The sequence below is a fragment of the Gossypium hirsutum genome, chromosome A01 (assembly GCF_007990345.1).
Source record: "Gossypium hirsutum isolate 1008001.06 chromosome A01, Gossypium_hirsutum_v2.1, whole genome shotgun sequence".
NCBI classification, from domain to species: domain Eukaryota; kingdom Viridiplantae; phylum Streptophyta; class Magnoliopsida; order Malvales; family Malvaceae; genus Gossypium; species Gossypium hirsutum.
In genome coordinates, this window is record NC_053424.1 from 16981792 (window position 1) to 17005391 (window position 23600).

Sequence of the window (23600 nt, forward strand, 5' to 3'; positions counted from 1 at the left end):
CACATCTAAGAAGGTTAACCTCATTTAATGAAATGACCTATCTCAAATCTTATCAAACAATTGTGTATATATATGTAAAAGCAAGTAAAGTCTGAAGATCTGACAGCAAACAATGAAGACGATGCTAATTAAAATTAAAGGAAGATGAATGGTAAAAAGAAGTTTAATTTCTTTCTCTTCACCAAGAACTTATCACATTTTTCTGCACTGCAATGAAAAACTTGGTTATGGAGGATGTATAGTAGCATCTCTAAAAATGGGTTTCAAGATCACAATACATCAAGCAAAAATTTTAGTTATCTCTTTTGATTGAAATCGAACAAATGAATTAAAGGTCTCAGACTAGTACTATAGTTTTAAAGGTAAAATGCAACAGCAAAAAAACAAAAGGATGTTAAGTCGACTAAGCAGTAAACTTTAATGTCAAACTTTTATCAGATGATTAAGCTGGAGAAAACAAAAGTTCTATCACACATTAAACTTTGAGAATTTTACATATCACTAATTTTATTTGTCTGAAAAATAATAAACTAAACAACCCATCACTAATGGAAAATGGTAAAACTACTGCCTAGAATAAAGTCCTTCCAGGACTTGGAGTCTTTCATACAAAGCATAGGGGATATACAACTTATGACATTGGGATTTTTGGGCTGAAAAACTTTCCTATCACTTTCGACTCTAAAATGTTTATGGCTTCTTTAGACTTAATGCAACTAGGTGTCTTGTATTGGCTCATAGAAACTCCTCGGGACACGTAGTAATCCATTAGTGCATCTAAACTTCCTTATTTTACCACCCTAATCTCCAAAGCTGCAATTGCATTTTGCTTCCTGCAGCTTCTATATATATAATACAATGCTTCTTCCATTCTATAGCAACATTCTTCCATTATCTTTTGATCTAGCTCTATGCTATCGTTGCCTTGTTTTGCCTTGAGCTCCCAAAATAAGACATAGTGACCAGGAATTGAACATGTATCAGTGTAACTAGTGAACCCTGTCAAGATGAATCCAAGCGGATCAAGAAAAGTCTTTGCTTCTCTCACTTCAATTACCAGGTCTGCCTTCCTACAAATTGGAATTGAGGTGTATTGTTGTGGAACCCTGTTACCTTAAGAACATCTCCAACTTTATATCGATACAACCCTGAAAGGAAAAAGAATATCAAACACAATTAGCAACTAGATCATTACTCGAATTTATATATATATAGCTAGTAAGGAATTGTAATAATAATGTAAAAGGAATTTAATCAAATCGATAACAATTCCCATTTCTGCTATGATGCTACTTAGAAGAAAACAGTAGGAATAAATGGAGGAAAATAAAACTTACCTGCATAAGATGTGACCAGTAGTTCATAATATTGACCAAGCTTCACATGTACAAGATCAATAGGTTCAATATTCTCATTATTGTTCTTCTTTTCTAAAGGTTCATGTTGAGAAGCATAATTAAACTGAACCTCTTGGGACAATGATAGACTGTTATTGTTCACGGGAATGAATTCAAAGTAAACCGTAGTGGGAAGAAAGGTGTAAGAGACATGGGAAGGTCCACTTAGAGGTTCCAGATTGATGCCTCAAAAAGCTTCAGAACAAACATACGTGTTTGATACTAAAGGGAGCCCCCCGATATAGAATTCCAGTGTTTCAACATATTGACTCATAACTCCTGTGGTAATGGCACGAATAAACTTTCCATTACGCCATAGCTTTTTGATGATTGTAATATCTTGATTTTGGGCTTAGTCGGAACAGTAGTTTCGGGACCACAAATCCAATGAGGAAAATTTCATTTTTATTATATTTTTATGGTTTACAATTTCACGAAATGATTTCGTGAAAATTTCGTTCGAAAAGTTCGACGTTTGGGCACTCAATTTAGTAAAAAGAACTAAATTGTAAAAAGTGCAAAAGTTGAGTTCTACATGTTAGAGGTATCAAATTGTTATGAAATTTTAAATGGGAGGTCCTTAAATGATAATTAAACCATTATATAACTTGTTGGACAAAAATGGCCTTGATTGAGTAAAATTTGAAAGAATAGTAAAAATGACATTTTGGTCATTTAGGGGTAAAATGAATTAAAAGATAAATTTTAAACTCCAAATGTGTCCCTTTCTTCTTGCTACAGCAGAATGTACCAAAAGCAGCGTTAAGGTTTTTCCAAGCTTCCAAGCTTAATAATCAAGGAAATCGAGATTTGGGCTTAAATCGGGAAAATACAAGGTTATGGACTAGAATGGTAAATTGTCATTTCTGGATCCGAGGTAAGATTGTACGTAAATAATTTATTGATTCTTTTTATTTTATTATATTTTGTTATCATATGCAATGTGGCTGCCTATAGAATGATTATTTGTTGTAAATTGCAAATTGAAAAAGGACTATGAATAAATTGTAACATGTTGGAAAGTGAGGAATTTCCCAGTTGAGCCTTCAGAATAGAAACGATACAAATTGTGAGGTCACGTGTGTAGTACTAAGTGCGGGCTACTACGTGTACCGGATAATTGGTCGCATGTGTAGTACTAAGTGCAGGCTACTATGCGTACCCGATAACTTAATCACGTGTGTAGTACTAAGTGCAGGCTACTACGTGTCTCAGATGGTTAGGTCACGTGTGTAGTGCAGGCTACTACGTGTATCAGATGGTTAGGTCACGTGTGTAGTACTAAGTACAGGCTACTACGTATACTGGATAATTGGTCACATGTGTAGTACTAAGTGCAAGCTACTATGCGTACCAGATAACTTTGGCTACAAGTGTGAAAATATGTGCAGGCAACTGAGTATCAGTTATTATTCCGAAGAGTTCAATAGGAAAATTGATTAAGTAAAAATACATGTGAACATGATTATATGATGAATAAGTGCAGGTATATGTTTAATAAAATTTTGAGCAATATGCTCGATATTTGAGTGAAGCTCGATAAGACAAAATAGATTAAGTGAAATTATGTAAGAGTGAATTTTAGTAGTAAAACAGTGTTGGACAACAGCAGTTGTGTGACTTTGAAAATTCATCAAAAAATGTGTAAGTTGAATTAAATTTCAAATAAATCATGGAATTAACTCTTAATGAGTCTATTTTCATATAAAGCAAACAAGGGGAGCAAAAGAGTTGTATATTATGTGATATTCTAATTTTTTTGAGACAGTGTCAGAATGAATTCGAGATCCCCTGTTCTGACTTGGAAAAATTGTTAAAAATGATATAAATATAATTATGGGTTTTAATTTATATGCTTAGAATATTTGATGAGTCTAATTTTAATAGAAACAAATGGGAACATTATCCGAGTCTTGTACTATGAGATAAATAAATTTTAGTGAAGAAAGGTCGAAGCTGTCAAACAGCGAAATAGGGGAGACTTTGAATAATAAACTGTACTTATTGGATGGACTAAAAATTCTGAAAATTGTTTGGTGGAAATATATATGAGTCTAGTTTCTGGGAAAATTTACGTATCTTAATTTAGAGTTTCGTAACTCCAGATATAAATGATTTAGTGACTATGACTCAAGAAAGCAGCTTAACCAGAACATGTATAAATGTACAATTGAGTTAGTTTTACTATGGAAAGCATGTTAGTAAATTGCTTATTATCATTTCATGCGAGCTTACTAAGCGTAAAGCTTACCTCATCCTTTCCATTTCTTTTAGTATTGTCAGGTTAGCTCAGAGTTGGAGATCGTCGGAGGCAGCATCACACTATCAAGCCAACACCTTGACAGTATAAACACATATGCTAGAATTATCAAGTGAGTGGCATGTATAGGGACCTAGTTTTATAACATGTGTTATTATAATTTGGCTAAATATATTGGTCTTTAGTGAGCTAATGATTCTGACTTATAAATCTAGCTATTTATGTTATGTTTGATATTGGTGATGTGCATAGGCTTGTTTGTCATGCATGGTTGGTAATATGTTATGTGTTGTTGTGAATGTTTAAGTCCGTTAATGCCTCAAACCCTGTCCCAGCGTGGGATACGGGTGAGGGGTGTTACATTCCTTCCCACGATTCACAACTACATATCTTATGTATTGAATCAGCCAATTGAGGATTAGGCTTCATGATAGATGATACTGCATTTTTGCATCCGGAGCCAGTGATCCAATCACTAATTTGACCTGATCTTATGTTGGAGCATAACTCTTTCCAGTAACCTTCTAAGAACTTGATAGCTCTTAGAAGTGCAGTTGCAAACTGTAAGCCAACCATTACAACCTTATCTCGCTGTATTAAACCAGCAAGTAATTGACAATACATGCTTTGGTTGGTGTCTGAGCAAAAGATTGCTTCAATAGGGCTTGTATGATGCTTGGAGATAATGTTCCTATAGTCATTGTTCTTGTACATGCTTGTTGTGGCAGCTCTTGCTTTTGAGGCCACAAGGAGTTTCAGTCTCTTCTTTGGCAAACTGAAATTCCAGACTTTTAACTGCCTGGTCTAGGTTACCGAAGTGCCTGTAAATGAATTTACATTTAGGTCAACCCAAATTTAATCAATTATCCAAACAGGCAAAAGCAAAACTAAACAATAAATCATTGACAAAAGTACACCAACTCAATATGATTCGGCACTTAATCTTGCCATAAGTTATGGCTGACAGGAAAAATCCATTATAAAGGAAACAAGTAATTAACATTGTTTCCTAACACACCATATATGCTTCAGTTTCAACACCAAGTGGAATTTTACACCACTGATTAATTTCAAACAATTGAAATCTTTGTAAATTCGTATGTTCAAACTTTAAAAAAATATATATATCTTTAAAAAAATAATAAAACAGAATTTTACATGGAGGTAAAAAAATTGTGAACTATCTACATTCATCATTTAAAAGTAAATATATAATTATAAACTCAGTTTCTTACTTTTTCATCACAGCAGTTAACAGGGCAGAAGAAACTGCCAATAGTTTAAGAGTTTCGGCGTTGACAGGTATCAACTTTGGCTGTCCTCCTGAGGTGCCGCTGCTGCATATCAAAGGAGATTGAGTTAGGAGAAAGCAACAGTTGAAAAAATAGATCAAAATAAACAGAGGCAAGAATTTGACACCTTCGAAAGAACTCCAACACAGATTCAGCTAAAAGGATATTTGATGGCTCCCCATTGGCAATCCTATCAATGTAAGGCTTAATATCTTCATAGGTAACAATGGGCACATTCATTTTGAAGAGTTTCTTGTCAGTTTTAACATGGAGGTATCGACTTAGATATTCAGTTGCTGCATTTCTCTTTAGTATTTGCCCTAATACCTCTTCTTGTATTTGCTTAGCATTGGTCATTTGGTTGTTAGTTCCTCTATCCTCTGCAACCCATCTTCAAACTCGTTCCTAGTTGCCATTATACCTAACTTTACTTTCTTAGCTCCCAATCATATATAATTGAAATTTGAAAGCTTGCACATATGTCTTCTTTTGGTGAATATAGTCTACAACCTTTAGATTTTTAAATTATCTTTTCTACTTTTTTAGTTGAAAATTTATGATTTATTATCCACAAAATTTTCCCAAATTGATTTCATTCATAGGTTTTCGAGGGTTGCATGTGTCTAGAGGCATTGATCAGTTTTAAAACTTGTGATTAGTATCTATTTTTTAATTAGCCTACAAAATGCGGAGAATTAATTACTAGACTCTGATAAATACCTTAAGAAATAAATAATAATAATAATAATGTTTATAAGATGACAAAATTACAACATTTTAATATATTTAAGTTGTAAGAGCCAGATATAAAAAAGAATAATGGTGTTTATAAGATGACAAATAACATTTTAAAGAATATATTTAACAAGGTAAGTCCGAGTCAAAAGAAAACAGAAGCTTATATTTAAAACTGAATATGGTGTCAATTTTATGATTTAAAAGTGAATATGTGAATCACATGATTACCAATTTTATGATTTAAAAGTAAATATAGTGGATTTTAAATTAATTGGTGTGAAATTTAATGTTTAGGTTTTCTTATGAATTGTTTTTTATTTTTTTGAAAAAATTAATATTTTTTAGTATTTAAATGAATTTGTGTAAAATATTTTTTGTTGGTTAGTAAATTTTCTGAACATATTTTATAAAAGCTGTTTTCAATAAAACAGACATATATTTGAGTTTTATTATCTTTTTATTGTTTAATTGAATTTATTTTATATCTATAAATTTATATTTTACATTGTTCTTAATGACATAAATATATTTGTTAATAAAATATTATAGTTTAATTTTATTTTAACAATCGAAATTTGTTCTATAATATGAAAATATTTTGTAATAATCAATGTCATATAAACTTAATAATAAATAATGCTAAATTAAAACTTAATTTAAATTACATATATTACATAAATGATAGTACATATTGACATATTAAAATTGTAAGGAATAAATGAAACAAAATATTATTTAAACAAATACTCGTATTTTTACATTATGGTTTTCAATGTTTTTTCTTTTTATGAAAAAACAGCACATGAAACAACTTTCTTATACAACTCTACCAAGGTAATTAAACACACATATTCTTCTCTATACTAAAACAACTTGCAAATTCAAGAGAAGATTCTTCAAGCAGACAAAGCTCGAGATTATTTTTGGGTACCCATTTTGCTAAAGCATCTACCACAACATTGACATTTTCTATTATATGCTTATCTAAATTACCAAGGGACCGAATGTACTTAATAATGGTCTCACCATTTATTGCAGTCCCATAGTTGTTGATTAGATCAAAAAGCTCCTTATTATCACTTTCAATGATAATCCTTTGTTAACAACTCTTTCTTCCCTATTAAAGTTTATAACCTCTCAACTTGGTCTAGACATTAATACTGAATTTTGAAGATTAAATTGACTATCAAAATGACCTAACAAAACTAATGGAGTTTAAAAACAATTGTTTAAAACATTTTCTTTAATTTATGAAGAAAAACTTAGCTTATTTCCAAAAGGTACAATTTAATTTCAAAAACTAGTTGGTCTTAATGACTGTTTTGCAAAAGTTGAATTCCAATATTATTTTTATATTTTTCAAATCTCATTTACATAATCAAGCAATAGAAAAAAATATATATTTAACATAGTTTCATTAAAAACCAAATTTAATGCACAATTAATTCAAAATCAATTTTTCAATATCCTAATATTAAATTAAATGTCATACATGCCAAATAAACTCGAAACTTAAGTTCATGCCACAGTTCAAAGAAACCAATACAATTCCAAATAGCAAAAATTATAATATAAAGTCTAAAATATTTTTAATAAATAAAACTATCCGAGCCAAGCCTTCCGGATGTCGTATCCTAACCTAGTGAGTTATTTATAAATATGGAAATTTAAGAGTGAACTTAAGAAGCTCAGCGTGAGTCCAATCACAAGAAAATCAATGTAGAATAGTAGACAACGAATACGGAATAACAATTCTCATATTAATCGCAACCATTTAGCAAATCACAATATCGATTTTTCAATCAACACTTTTCTATAATATTTCAGAATCCACAGTTTTATGAATGACAATGCAATTTTAATTTATCATAAAGACTCCTACCCAACTCCACTACACACCACACTATGAGTTCCCTAGAACTCATCCATCCGTACACACCGAGTTGTGGATAAATCACTATTAATTTGCAGTTAAACTGCCACTTTGTTGTAAAAATTGTGGGTAAACCACCAATATTTTCAGATAAAACATTTGCAGATAAACTGCCACTTGGTTTGTGGATGAGCCACTACTGGTTTGCACATTATTAAACTGCCACTCTTCGTCCATGCATATCATCCCGCCCCATGCAATGTAATATGACATGCTTTGTAAAAAAACAATACAAAAACAGTGGATATGTTTTACATATATTCAGTTCAAAACTGCCAGTAGACATGCTTAACATGTATTCAGTTCAACATTAGCAGTAGACATGCTTAACATGTACTCAATAGGGTGGTAACAATATTAACACTAACAATTTTCCAGTATCACTTTGACAATAGGCATGTAACATTCACATCTTATACCATATAACAATAGCACTTTAGTCATTAAATCATAGATTCCAAAATAATAATATCAGGGACTTAATTGAGTGAATAAAACTCTGAAAATAATTCAAGGGATATACAAGGACTAAACTAAACATATCATAAATTTCTAAGCAAAATTGTAAAGAATGGGTCACATGGCTGTATGGCCAGGCCATGTGAGGGTCTCATGGTCATATGGATAGGTTACACAACTGTGTAGCCAGGCCGTGTAATAGGTTTAAATTAATTTTACTTGCAAAATTTCTAATATTGACCTATCTGATTTCTTTTTACTTGCAATTTAAATTAATTTTTTATTTTAATTTTGTATATATTGTATATGTATTATCATTAGTTTCAAACGATACATTTTAATACCTATTATATGTATTTTAAGTGCATATATATATATATTAAATACATGATTTTCACATGCATACAAATGTAATGGAATTTCTATTACATATAGTATGACATATTTTTTTGTCATCAAATTCTCTAAAAATCAAATCTCAAACTTTGATCATATTGAAATTCTTGATACAATCCTTATTTGACTTTACTCTTGTACCATATGCCATGAGTGATGGGATGCTAAAAATCATTAAAGAAACCATTAAAAGCTTCAAATAAATATTATGATAAATTATTATATAAACTCTTCCTACAATATTATTCACGGTCCCATTTCAATTATTTAATAATATTTTAATAAATTTTTTTATATCATTCACACATAAATTTATTAATTTTTTTTACATTGAATCCAAATCCGGAACACATAAATTTGTTAATTTTTTTTACATTGAATCCAAATCCGGAATCATGAATAGAACTTCAAACCTCGAACTCTAAATAAAAAACTCTCAAACCTCAAACTCAACCCCGACCTCGAATCTCAAACTTTGAATCCAAATTTAAGGTTCGAGTTTAGAATTTTAAGTTTAAATTCAAGATTCAAGTTCGGATTTGGAGTAAAAAAATTATAAGTCAATAACATAAAAAAAAATACTAAAATTTCATTAAATAATTAAAAAATAACTATAAAAACTGTGGTGAGAAGTATCCTTAAAATAATTTCTGTAATATATAAGAATCAAATAAAAATAACAATGACTTTCCTTAAGTTAATATCAAAAATTTTCTTCTTTCTCAAACTTTTCATGGAAACAAAGAAGAGCGTAAAGGGAACAGAGGAAATTGAAGGGTTGAGAGAGAGAGAGAATTATCTGTTTTACCTGTTTGAAGCTCGAAAACTTTTGCAGAGGTGAAAGTATATTTCCAGGTTCTCTCCACTGATTTTCGATGAGAAACTTGAGAGGGGTGAAGAAGGAGCGCAAGTAAAATCGTCCAAATTAGGGAAGCGAATAATCTGGGAGTAGAGTGATGAGAGGATGAAAACTACCCTCAAAACTCTGCTGCCTGCAAACACCTTTCGCTTACCTGATTTGGCAAATTTTCCAAATGTTCATTTCTGTTACCATTAACCTCCTCGGCCTCTGCAACTTTAAAGAACCAAATGAAACAAACACTACCAACTCCAAGGGTTAGCTCAGCTTTGTGTGTGTGTGTGTGTGTGTGTGTGCATTAATATATACTCGAAATTTCGTCCCGGGGTGAACATCAGTAGTACTTCTATTTTAATTTTTAAATAAAGAAAACTTAAAAAAAGTGCGTGGTAAGAATTATTATGCAAATTGAATATCTGAAAAAGGTATCCTTGTTTTCAAAAGTTAGGTAGCTGTCACATCACACTTTATCTTACATATTTAACTAAATCAACAGTCGACAAAAGCCTATATACGGAACTGCATGGATGGGTCCAATGGGTTTTATTGCCCTAAATAAAAATAAAAATGGCCTAAAGGCCTAATTAAAAAAAAATTAGTCCATTCAGCTATTTTAGCCCAAGAAATGTTTATGTTACTTTAAAAAGAAAAAATTCATTTACGAAGGGTGTGTGCTAAGAATTATTATGCAATTTCAATGTTTCAAAAAGTTATTAGTATAATTACAAAACATTCACTTTGGTTTCAAATTTTGTTTAATATTAAATATCTCCCATTCTTGATTTAAAAAAAAATAATTTGGAAGTAATTTAATTATAGTCCCAAAAAAATTAATTAATATCAAATTTATTTAAAGCAAGGGTGTAGCTGGGGCTTGTAGGGCCCCAACCCCTCTAAAATGTAAAATTATTCATTTAGACTTTTTAGAATTTTTAAAATTTTAAATTAGTAAAAATAAAAATACACTTTAACCCCTAAAAATGATAAAAGTTTTGATTTAATTTTTTAAAAATTATAAATATATAGGCTATTAAAAATTACAATTTAATTTTAGTCCCCTTAAAAAATTTTCTTGCTTCGCCCCTGATTTGAAGTTCATAAAGTGTAAAAAAAAAAGAGAGAGTGTAAGTTTTAATATATAAATGAAATAAAGGAACTTAATTTAATGTAATATTTCTTAAGATGGTCCTTACATGAAAGGTTAAAAACTTGTGAATCACCATCCAAAAGATAAATGTAAAGTTAGGTGGGAGCATTGTGGAGTGTTGTTAGACGACCAGCTTCCTTAGTTTCTTACTTAATTAACTTAAGCTTTCTTAGCTTTGCCTTTGACCTATGTTCAACTTGTCTCGTCCGTGCTGCCTCTGCTTCTATCATTTTCACTCATTTGCTTTTAGTTAGTACAGTGTTGGGTAAATTTGAAATTGTAACACATTTATAATGTGATAAAAAAATTATATATGTTGATACACGATATTAACGAAGATAAAGAAGGAAAAGAGGGGGATGTGTTGAGGAATGCCAATTCACCCATTCTAGGGGAGGCTCGAAAAAGGAGAGGGACTCAAGTAGAAAAAGGGTGAGATCTTAGTGTATTAGGGTTTTGAGTGGATAAAAGTCCCTTACTAAGGGGTATCCTAGGGCATTTGTAAAAAAGGTGAATCTTCTTATCCAATTATGTCATGATTAGTATACCTTAGTTCGCCTAATGTAAGGTCCAACTGGGTCTAAATTTAGGTAGGGATATAACAATAACAATTATTGATGTAAAGTACAACAAAGGAGGAAAGTAAAGAGGAGATAATGGTGGTCCTGTGGAGACTAATTCACCTAAAGAGGCGTAGAGTCAAAAAGAAATAATAGAACAAGTTTAGAGAGAGAAAGAGAGAGAGGATTTCCTCAAAGTAACTTTAAGGTTTCAAAAGCAAAAATGGTAAGGGGTTTGCTCAAAGTAATTTTAAGGTTTCTCAAGCAAAAATGGTCGAAACAAAGAAGAACAGAAAAGTAGCAAAATAAAAGTATTCAAAGGAAAAGGAAAGGTTTTATAGGAAAAACCTCGATTACATGAAATGTTTCAAGCAATCAGTCTTCCCAACTATTAACCAGTGATAGAAAGCTTCCCCGTAAACAACTTTCAGATTGCGTATTTAATGCTCGTACATCCCCTTTTCCCCTTCTAGAAGCTTCTCCAGCATGCCTTAATCAAAACATCGTTTCAACTGCCTACTAAACCATTCAATGAGAAACAAGTAATGTTTGCCTGATGAAAACAAAAAATCACAAAATTATAACGCGCAAGAGAAAATGGTAAAGAAAATATCTTTGCTTATACTATTAGTATAAGGTATAAGCATCACATGTAGTGTAGAACAAACTTGTAGCAAGCAAAGAAATGGTGCATCATCTATGATAAATAGATGTGCGTTTAGTGATGGAAGATATTCTCCCATAAGCAAAGATATAACATACCACCCATAAATATTTGCAAAGAATGCATGAACTATATCCTCAGGATGAAAGAAAAGAATACGCAATATGAAATAAAAGTATGACATAGAAGCAAAGCAATAGTTACAAAAGTGAAATTTTATTAATATTTTCAAAAATTATAGATTATAAAAGCATTTACAAACAGGCATTGTCTTTATCCTCGGATAGTGAATGAACCGGCTAGGAAGCTTAAAGACTTGACTCCTCACCTACAAGCCTATTTTCCTCCCCTTCTTCCAACCCATCCAGAGTAGAAGCATGCCTTCAAGTTTCACTTCAAAAGGGTCCCTCCAGAAGGACTTCTTAATGAAAACAAAATGCCTCATTTCCTGGATAAAATAATGACAATTGTCTTCGAATGGGCAGTTGATGTAAAAATCAAGCTGATGGCCACTCCTAATCAGATCGAAAAATGGTCTAAAATTCATTCCATGGGTGTAAATGGGAGCAAATGCCACTTGCATTGCTAGCATGACCCAATCTATGATAATAGTTGGAATAGTTGCTTGAGCATCCACTAATCTTTTTCGGTCTTTCTCTTAGGCCACACATATATGTTTTAACTAAAGGTTTAGGTTTTTCACTTCAATGTCTCGATCCACCAAAGCTCCTCGTAGCCTTTTCTTATCTTCTAGCAACTAAGCTTGTCATTTTTAGCTGGTTCAGCATATAACCGAAGTTGGGCATTCTTCTCCTTCAAACATGCATTTTCACTCTGAACCCCCGTAAGGTCCCCATTTATTCTTGGTATTGTTGCCTCATACCAACCAAGCCCTACTAGACCAAATGATTACCTTATTGAAAGCTATCCAAAGGTGTGTAAGAAGTCCCAGTGGCTTGATTAGCACCAGGGTAAGGCACGATTGCTAGGCTAAATTCTATCTCAAACTAGTTGATCATCTCATCAAAACAACTTGAGAATCAAACACACAAAAGTTAGGAGAACTTACCAGCAACTTAAGAAGAGTTGCGCCTTGCTTCCTTCTGGATGGGAGCCTCCAAAAAAACATAAACAAATTTGTGCATACCATTCTGATGCTCACTCTCATTAGCACCTTTAGTAATGTTGGAGGTAAATTGTACAGTGGGAAGAAGGGTGATGGAATGAGCCTTTTTGAAAGGAATATTCTAAGTTGAGGTGTCAAAAAGAGTGCTTCCAAAATGAGGATGCCTCTGAGGAAAAGTAACAAATGGATTACCCCTCGGAGTAGCAGGTGGAGTATCCCTAAAGATCCTTTCAGGTGAGGGACTCCTATAAGCAAAACAAGAACTAGGTTCTCAAATGGTAATTCCCCCATACCTCCGAAATGCATGCTTGCCTTTCGGTACAACCATCATTTGCCTTTTGTCAGGGATAAAAGCCTCTTCTATTGGCCTCTTTGGCTCGAACCAAGACACTTCCACTTGTCTCTCCCTCTCACTAGATACACCCTGTTCGAAATATTAAAATTGTAAAGTTGAGATAATAAAATTTTTGATGTCTTGGTTCAACTCTTATTGTTTATATGTATCTTTTACATTTTATATAAAAATATTAAAAAGATAAGAATACCCTCCTCGAACTAATATTTGTTACTTTGTAAAATCATGATTTTTTGTAGTTTCAATTGACACTTGATTGATAGTAATACTAATGTATTCAAATTCTTAAATAATAAGGTAAATTACACTACATATAACTTAACTATGCTTAAGTTTCTTTTTTAGTCACCTAACTTTTAAAACTTTCCAAATGGTCACCCAACTAATCGGGCTTTTTAATTAATTTTCGTTAAGTGTTGTTAAATGTTTGACGGAAGAGTGAGGTGACAATTCAAAATTTGGTATGATAACAAATTTTACCTTCAAATTTCACATATTGTATCAATTTAGTCATAATTTTAAAAAATTAACTCTCAACATTTACATATTGTCTCAATTTGATCATAATACTAAAAAAATCCAAAATTTATATAAAATTCATAAATATTTACAAAAAAAATTGTATAAAATCTAGAAATACTCATAAAAATCTAAAAAAATAAAATATTATAGAATATATTTCTAAAAAAAAGCCTTCTCTCAAGTCCCCCGCCCCTGTTGCTCGAACCACCATGTTGACATTGACTCTGACAGAAAATGACTTGTGGAGCCCCCCTCTTCCTTTTCTCAAATCCCCTATTATATTTTGTAGAAGAGGAAATTTTGAGTTTTTATGTATAATTCGATTTTGTTGCTGGTGTTTTAGTTTTTTTTTTAGAATTAGATTTGGATGTAATTACTTGTAATTTACATATTTGTGTCATGTTCCAACAACTACTATAATTAATAAGTTCTATTTAATTAAGTGTAATTAGAGCACTCAAATTAGACTCTAATTCTTAGGGAACAATGAAAATTGGAGCACTCGCATGAGTACTGATAAGCTATAAAAGTAACATATTTTAATCTCATTATTAATGCGTTTTTGGATGATTAATTATGTAAATTAGTAAATTTGATGCTCCTAATCCTTTAAATTTATGTTTCTATACTCAAGAGAGCATTTATGAGCGAAAAATGAGCCAAGATCAGACAAATAAAGTTGTTTTTAGGAGCCACACGACCTGGGCATTTCCACACGGGCTAAACACATGCCCTTGTGCCAACCTGCGTCGATTTCGCACCCTACTTCCCAAATACGCAGAAAAAGATAATTTTTAGGCTTTCTGAGCATTTTAAAGTCTATAAATACCAATTAGAAGAAGACATGGCAGAGCAACAAGAGAAAATCGAAGAAAACAATCGAAGAACACAATCGGAGCCAACTCGGAAGCGGATCTCCATCAAGATTGAAGATCTCATTTTAATTTCTGTCGAAGTTTTATTAAGTTTCTTTATGTCTTGTTTTTTTTTTTCTGACTTTGAGATGTTTTCATTTAGGATTATCAACTAATTCTCTAGATACTTTGGGAAAATGAAACCTATGATGAATTCTTTTATTTAATTTCTGTTTTACACAATAAATACTTGATTCTTGTTCTCAATTATGTGTGTTTATTTCTTGTTTTAATATTTCTAGGATATTAATTCATGTTTAATGTGCTTAATTTAGTGGAGGAAAAGTCCATGTTTAAGAGTAGATCTAGCATAATTGAGTGGAGTTGCGTGCAATCCTAGAAATTGGATGACATAAATCTACCGGATTAGAGTTGAATCTAATAGGGGAATCCATAGATCAAGTTAATGTGACGATAGGGGTTCTAATTAGAAAGAGATTTCAATTAATTAACCTAGAGTCAGTTGCTCTTACTCTCGAAAGTGATATTAACATAATTTCGGGATTTCTACGGATCAAGACACAAGTGAATAAATTGTTTAATTCAAATTTATAATAATAGGTGAAGTCTAGGTGGATTTTTTCCTAAGTATTGTCTCTCTCATTGGTTAATATTCGATTATTTCCTTGATACATAATCAAATAGAAGCATAGAGAAGAGAAACAGAACCATCAATTAGTTATGCAGATCACATAAAGAATAAAATTGTTTTGTAATTTGTTCAAAAAATGAAATGATGAGACCTGAAGCCAATATTTCAAAAAAGATACTTAAACTAGTGAACATATTATGGTTGAAATGCGAAACTATAATGTCTTTTAATCTATTAACTGAAAGGTTAAATTTAAAAACTATTTTAGCATGCTCACAAAAAGTTTTATTTTCCAACACTAATAAAGAGAAGGCTCAACTCTCCATTAAAATTAATCAAATAACACAACTTAATCTTGGGGTATTTACAAAGAGACTACATATCACAAAATTCTCCTCTAATAAAATAAAGTTAAAAAGAAAGAAAAGTAGCAACCGAACTCGTTGTTTTTCTCCTTTTTTGCTTTACTTTATAACCAAAATTTGAGCTTAAAATCAGTACAAACCAATAAATATTTCACTGATTCCAAATTTCAGCACACAATTTAGGAAATTAACTTCAATGAGTAAACAACTACAATGTAATTTATCTCTTTTTATGCAACAGAACCTATTGTAAATCCAAAAAAATGAAAACCCAGATTTCCAAAACCACAAGTTTTTATCGCCGCAACATCCCCCATCTCAAAAGTTTCCAGCTCAAAAGCAGTTATTCCAAATTACAAAGCTAAAATAACTACAAAAGCACTACAAAACTAACTGCATGACTTGCAGACATTAAACAATTATGCCAAGGCACACAATCTAGCATTCAATTGCCAAAATCGGTTCTGATTGAAATGAAAATACAAGCTTAAATCAACTACAAATATAGTAATGAGAACTATTCAACAATAAACGAATAAAACAAATAGAAGAAAATTAGAAAGAGAGCGAGAGGATATACCCAGTTCTCTGTTCAAGGATAGCTGGAAATTGCATCTTCAAGTAAGTGCAGGTGCAGATTCCCAATAGCACTACCGTTAAGAATGAATGGAAATTGAAGAGTGCCGACTGAAAGCGCACATCAGAAAATTAATTGAACATATAAATAAAAATGAAAAAAAAAAAGCTTACGAATCCATGACGATGGCGATCAATCACAACCTAAAATTTTATGGGATTCTTTTCCCAATATTTTCTATTTAGGATATGAATGAAGCAACAGGGAAGAAGAAGTAATTTAGCTGAGCGGGGGGATGAACTAAAATGCCGATGGAAGAAGAAGCAGAAATCTATGAGGGCAGAAAAAGGAAACGAAAATAAGAAATGGGTAAGGATTCTCTAATCGGTGCTGAATGGGAGGAATACCTATTACGGGACCGGGTGTATTAGGCAAGGAACAAATTTGGGACGTAATGGCAATACAACCAACCAAACAATAGATTGAAGGGAGATTAAGTGGGGCCCACCGATTAGGTGTGTATTGGCTATGCCAATACACCCAACCAAACATGGTGTTAGTAAATTAGTTTAGTAAATTTAGATAGATTAAAACACATCACTCCAAATTGCCTGCTAAATAATAGGAAAACAGTAATTACTAATACTTTTAGTCCTCGTGGATAAGATATATTTACTCATGTAGCTATACTATTGTTTGATAGGTGAGTTTGCCTTTGTCGTATTTATAGTTAGTTTAGTGACTATCAAGTACTTACGAACAATTACACTCTAATCTAATTAACCATGGTTTTCCAAGTTTGTACATGGTTTAAGTTTTAAAAGTTATTTTTATACAATGATAATTGTATTTTAATTTTAAAATATAATTATATGTTATTTTATTGATGTCATTTAAATAATATGAAAATTTTGTTGATGAGAGATATGCTCCTATACATTTGACCTATTAAATAATTAACTAAGTGATATAGTATTTATTATTGATTATTTATACTTGATCAAATACCAATCGATGATAACAAAAAGTATATGCTTAATGTTAGAAAGAATAATCTAACAGTAATTAGATAAAAATTGCATAGGACGTCTATTTTTCTTGTTAATTTTATTACCAATTGTATTGTTGAATACTTTCATAGACTAATGTATTATATAAGATGATTTGATTTTAAGTTTTGTTACTTGTTAAAATTTTTTTCTCAAATATAATTGATAATTTTGTATAATTAATTATTTTTAAAATTTAAAATTATATAATTATAATTTATACTACTGAACATGACATAAGAAATTACAGGATAATCATATTCTATCAGTCAAACACTATAGAATTAAAAATCTTTATAATTACAATAATATAATAATTATTTTTTCATGCAATCACTCCGTGCTATCCTACATTATTAAAATTAAACCCACATTTCTTTTTTTGGGGTAATGATTTCATCTATTCTAAACATTCTTAGCAAAATTTCATTTTCAATTTCAAACCTCCATTTCATTTTCACTTTTAATTTTCTCTAGATGAAGATGGAATCTAATCCACTAAAATCACCTCTCAACATTATAAAACCCACAATTATTTCTTTTAATGAGGATAATGTTAAAAATGAGAAATAAGGTAGTGTTAAAATTTGAATTTGAGAAATGGGTTGTTGATTTTGCAAATGGTGTTGAAATTGGAGAAGAAAACGGTGGTGGTTTCGATTGAGGTTGAAGAGATGACGAAGGGTGGTGATGATGATAAAAATAACAAAATAATTTATTTTTTATAATGATTAATATTTGGCAAGTTGGGAATGTAATTTTTTTTATAATTATAAAAGTTTGAATATTTAGAATAATGATGGAGTTAATACTGTGTAAATAATGAGGACGAAAAGTATTGAATTTTTTAGAAATAGAATCAACTTGATAGAATGTGTATAATATTAGGAGTTAAATGGATTATTATACCAATTAAAAGAAGGTCACACTGTCATTTTGTTTGGTGATCAAATACATTTTAATAGTGGAATGAATAGAATTGAAAATTTATTTAATGAGAGTGACGGAATTAATAAAAAGATTTTAATGACCAAAACAAGAAGTCGTTAAAAAATTTAAGTGACTATTTAAATAATTTACTTTAATATTTTTATGTAAATTTTGCCAAAATTTTATCAAAATATTCAAAATTTGTAATTATAAAATATTGCACCCCTAAATAACAATATCTCAAGTCGATCCTTTCCCCATTTTCAACATACATCTCTTTCGTAACTTTGGATATCAAAAAGGCCTCATTTATTGACTAATACGTTTTAGAATTTGCCTCTTCAAAAAGTAAAGCATTTAAAAATATGCTGCTTTAAAATTTACTTGGCTATTATTTTTCATGAAATAAGAAGATTATTTATTTAGCAAAATAGATGTGAGGGGAGTAATTCAACTTTAATTTTTTATTTAAATGAAAAATAATAAAATATTATGAATAATTTCTCATATTTTATCAAATTTTCATGGTAACCAATTTTAGTTACTTTCAATTATTTTTTTCAATTTCAATACGATATTAATAGGTTTTAAGCTAAGATTTTGGTGGAAACTACAGGTAAATATGGTATTGATTTTATTAATTTTTTTCTTTTCAACAATTTATCTTAAAATTTTAATAAATTATAAGGACTATTTGTGATATATTTCATTTTTAATGCCCAAAGCATAGAAACAAGCGGTTCCTTGTATGCTTAGGATTTAAAATGGAATATACCACAAATGGTCCCTCATAATTTTACCAAAACAGTCATATTTTCTATTGAGAGTCGAAATAAAATTAAAGTATTTTTAAGAGTTAAAAGTACAATTTTTCGTTAATATAACGTACAGTAAATTATTAATTTTTGAAAGGATAAAAATATATTTTATTTAATTAAAAGGCTAAAAGTATTAAATTAATAAAAATTAAGAAGATTAGTAATAAGACTTATTATTCTTTACATCACCTTGTTTTCCTTTTTCATATTCTAAAAAAAAATACAATTTGTAGCGAACTGGAAGAGATAAAAAAAAAGAAAAAAGTATCAATAATTTGTATTTTCTACAATGATTGATTGGCTTAAAATTAAACTCTTGCACTTAATATTTAAAAAAAAATTACTCCCACAAAACACGTGTTCACTTACTAGAAACAATACACCTAAGATCTAATCACTGTTTTAGTCCTTTAAAAATATTGAAATATGAGATTTAATTCAGACATAATTTAGTTTAATTATTTTAATATTATTAATATGTCCAAATTAATAATACTGTTAATTGCTATCAATAAAGTGATGACATGAATCTATAACAAATTTTTTTTGCATAAATTGTTAGAACTATATAGAAATCTAATCAACCACGTATAATAAATAATAAATTTACATGTCAGCTGAGCTACTATTTTTCTTTTAGAAAAATCACATCATCATTCTAATCCGCAGTAGCCAATAATGTTATGAATTTGGACCCTAAATAATGTTATAATAATATAAGAATTGAGTTTCAAGTAAAGAATTATATCCTTCAAAATAAGTATTAGGTGGAATTGTAAAACACATTACATTTTTAAGTAAAAAAAATACAAGTTTGAATTAGTGTTTATATTCATATGAATTTGGACAATTTAAAAATAATTTAAATTTTTTTAAAATATTTTATTTTTAATTGATGTGGTAGTGACACGTCAACAATCAATGCTGACATGACACTTATTAATAGTCATGTCAGCATTGTCATAAATATTAACAATCAACATGAGTCAAAAGGCATAATTGGTTAACTTTGTTACTTCAGTGGCTCAATTAGGTGCAATGAGTTTTGATGGATCTAATTTATTATTTTAATAGTTCGAGGGCTTATAATTAGGGATGGCAAAACTTGAATCACTCTATGGGTTTTGAACCACTCTACTTCGAATGAAGTAGATTCTTTTTTTTTTGAAAAGTGGATGTGGGCAGGGTTGGGTGGCTATCTTCTTTTGGATAGTGAGTATGGAACGGTTATGCTAATTGCTTGCCCCACTCCGACCCACTCCATTATATGAAGTTACCATATTATGCTTTGTATATATAAATTATTAAAAATGGTTAAAATGTAATAATGTAATATAGCAAAAAAATCCATATATTTATATGATTAAATATATATTTTAAAGAATTATGTTTAAAATTTACTTTGCTTTAAAAATATTGAAGACAAATAGCAAAATATAAATTGAAGTAGAGTGAGGTGAGGGCGGGGATGGATTTATTTAACATCCATGGATGTGGTAATGATTTTTAAGATTATACATACATAGTAAAGTGGAGCGAGTGGTGGAGTAGTGATGAATTTAGCAAAGTTCACCTCCATTCCACTCCATTGCCATCCTTATATATAATACCATTAAGCCTATTTTGAATTATTTTTATGTTCTTTTTAATTTTTATACGTTTAATATTATTTTGTAATTTTCTCTACTTTGTTTACATTTTTTATAGTTATTTAGAGAATACAAATTTTTTGAAGAATCTCATTATATGTTTTGATCATACCTGCTATTTTTGACACAATGCTAAGAACTACTCATAACCTCTCCCCAACCCATAAATAGGAAGATAATGCGCTTTTGCACACTCGAACTCATGTCCTCCTGTATAGGCAATAATACTCATGCCAATCAGCTAAGACTCAATTTTAAGGAATACAAATTTTCCAGGCGGCACAACTGTAGTGTAACATGAGATGAAAATAATTAAAAATAAATAATTATTACGACTTACACTTTAACAATCAACGATTAAAATTAACAGTTAAAAAAATAAGAATTTAATTGATTTTTTAAAAAAATAATTGAGGGTTTTTTTTTTAAAGTGTGAAACATACTCTTTAACGGGAATAAATAACTATAATACATACACTACAATTTAAACTTATGACATAAATTATGAGGTAAACATCCCTGTCCAAAAGAAGTTTTTAAACCATTCAAGCTTCAGCCTGATTATTATTATATGGATGGGAAAGAGGTTCCTTTATTTTCACTCTATTTCGTTGTAATAAGGTGTTCTTGACCTAACATCAACCAATAAAATGTTTTGATTCACTTAAAAAATTTAATTCGAGACTGACCCAATTTATTTTTAATTTAAAGTAAATATCGAATTACCCTAAACAACTTAGCTTAAATTTAAATAATATCAAATAAATATATTAAAAATAAAAATGGATCATATTATCCAACTATTTGAATCAAATATTAAAATTAAAATTAAAATTCAAATTCAGTTCACTTTAAACATAGTTTAACAATAACACTAGCTATGCATGTAGATAATCATAAATGTTTTTATCTGTTTTATATTCTAAGTCTAATTTTATTTGGAAAAAAAATTATATTCAATTAAAATTTTTATATTAATGATTTCAACTCAATTTAAATACCTATTCAATAAATTCAAAATCACTATTTTCAAACATTTGTAGGTACAGTTCTCTCCTTCAATAGAATCAAAAGTTAAACCAAATCAGCAAAGGAGAGAAAACAGAGTTTGATTACAAATTAAAAAAAAGAAGAAAAAGAAAACCCCTCCTCACAAAACCAAACTATATCATAAACCACCAAAAATTGGAAACGAAGATGCATGATGAAAAGAAAGGCACTATAGGGATGTATCTTATTCTATAGGTGACAAAAATTCAATTAGACTAAAAAAAAAATTAACTTTTCTTTTTCTTTTTTTTTGATTTTGAGTTAATTGATCATGTTATTTGATTTTTTTCAAGTTATCTCAAATAAATAATTCAATTTTTGAGTTCGAGTCGGGTTGAACTTTTCAATTTGAATAATTCAAATAACAAATTACTGTAAATACTTTTTTGGTCCCTATTTAATTTTGAAAATGAACAAATTAGTTTCTCTTAACAAAAAATTTAAAAAATTTCTAAAAAAAATTCAAAATAATTTTTAAAAATTCAAATATTTATAAAAATTCCAAATTTTATATATTTTTTAAAATATTATAAAAAATAAAAAATTTAAAAAATAAATAAAAATTTAAAAAACTCTAAAATGATAATTTCTTCTATCTAAATAAATAATTTAACTATTTAAATTTATTATACTAAAGTATTTTTTTTTTAAATTTCGAATACATATTTTATATACTCTAAAAAAATTTAATATTACGATTTTAAATTGAATTAAGATAATAAAATAAATTTTTTTTAACTCTAACTCGAGATTTTTTTGCTAGATTCAATTATGCAGTCGAAGAAGTGACCTATGTGGCACCGATTGACAGTAGTGTTGTAAGACCCAATTCTTAGTAGTTCTAGAATAAAAGCGTGCTTTCTTTGTCTCTATATAGACAGCAATTGTATGATCCTTCCTACAAGGACGATCTTTCCACAAAACTACGCGGAAGTTAAAGTAGGGCTGGGGGTGTTAACATTAATGGGAGACAACATTAATGGCAAACAATACAAAGTGGTGCAAGTTTAGCACCCTAAAGTTGACTTTGAAAAAGTGGCATGGGATAATTTTTTTTTTGGTCCTTGAGATAATGGGCTATTTATTGTTTGGTCCTTAAACCTCAACTATAAATAGGCCTTCTCATTTCTCATTTCAATTCATCCCAACCAATCTTTCTCTCTTAGTTTTCTCTCTTCTCCCATTTGAGAATTCTTAAGGAATTCTATTTGTTTGTAATACTTTGGAGATAGTAAAGTTATCATCTGGTGTTAGTGCCCGAGGACGTAGGTATAATTTACCGAACCTCGTTAAATCTCTTGTGTTCTTTTTTGTCCTATTTTTCTTTCAATATTTGAGGGTATAATAGTAGTATTTAATTGTGCTATTAAATTACTATAGAAGGGATATTCTGTCTAAGGAAAGACTTGGTATTTAAGAGATCCATGTGATCCACCTCTCTTCCCTGGGAATTGAACTTTGTGTGATTTTTTAGTACAATAATTTACACGCTTCCGACCCTATTGGAACAACAAGTGGTATCAAGAGCCGAAGGTTAATCGTAGTATGCTCTGTGGTTGCAGTTTAAACTGATCTTCCACATCAGAAAAGATTTCCTTAGGTATATTGAAAGATTATGGAGAAAACGGTCGGTGTAGGAGCTTCAACATCGTCCATGTGGACAAGACCGACAATTGCAAATGCAAGATTGGCCGTGGAGATCTTTGATGGCACGGGCCATTTTGGTATGTGGCAAAGTGAGGTTCTAGATGCCCTTTTTCAGTAGGGTCTAGACATTGCCATTGATGAAGAGAAACCAGATGATGTACAGGAGAAAGATTGGAAGGCGATCAATCGGTTGGCATGTGGCACAATTCGATCATGCCTTTCTCGAGAGCAGAGGTATGCTTTTTCAAAGGAGACTTCTGCAAATAAGTTGTGGGTGGCACTTGAAGAAAATTTTTTGAAA

General features: G+C 30.2%; 2 protein-coding genes across 5 annotated transcripts; both read right to left on the bottom strand.

The window, feature by feature from the left end:
• Window positions 1-787: 787 nt before the first annotated feature.
• LOC107917327 (indole-3-acetic acid-amido synthetase GH3.17-like) lies at window positions 788-1671 on the bottom strand. The gene is made up of 4 exons (XM_016846685.1): window positions 1610-1671; window positions 1338-1486; window positions 1058-1148; window positions 788-989 (listed from the first exon to the last, which is right to left on the bottom strand). Exons 1-4 carry the CDS (start codon window positions 1669-1671, stop codon window positions 788-790), a joined length of 504 nt encoding a protein of 167 aa, XP_016702174.1.
• A 2377-nt stretch (window positions 1672-4048) lies between these two features.
• Window positions 4049-9683, bottom strand: LOC107917009 (indole-3-acetic acid-amido synthetase GH3.15). 4 transcript variants are annotated; one of them, XR_001689670.2, is made up of 4 exons: window positions 9284-9683; window positions 5077-5139; window positions 4893-4994; window positions 4049-4478 (listed from the first exon to the last, which is right to left on the bottom strand). XR_001689670.2 is itself a non-coding variant. In XM_041111921.1 (4 exons), exons 2-4 carry the CDS (start codon window positions 5304-5306, stop codon window positions 4355-4357), a joined length of 456 nt encoding a protein of 151 aa, XP_040967855.1. In that variant the 5' UTR covers window positions 5307-5354; window positions 9284-9681; the 3' UTR covers window positions 4049-4354. The 4 variants fall into 4 exon arrangements, 3 of the variants coding, with proteins under 3 accessions (XP_040967855.1, XP_016701886.1, XP_040967858.1); XM_041111921.1 differs by having other exon boundaries at window positions 5077-5354; window positions 9284-9681; XM_016846397.2 differs by having other exon boundaries at window positions 5077-5370; window positions 9284-9681.
• Window positions 9684-23600: the final 13917 nt, after the last annotated feature.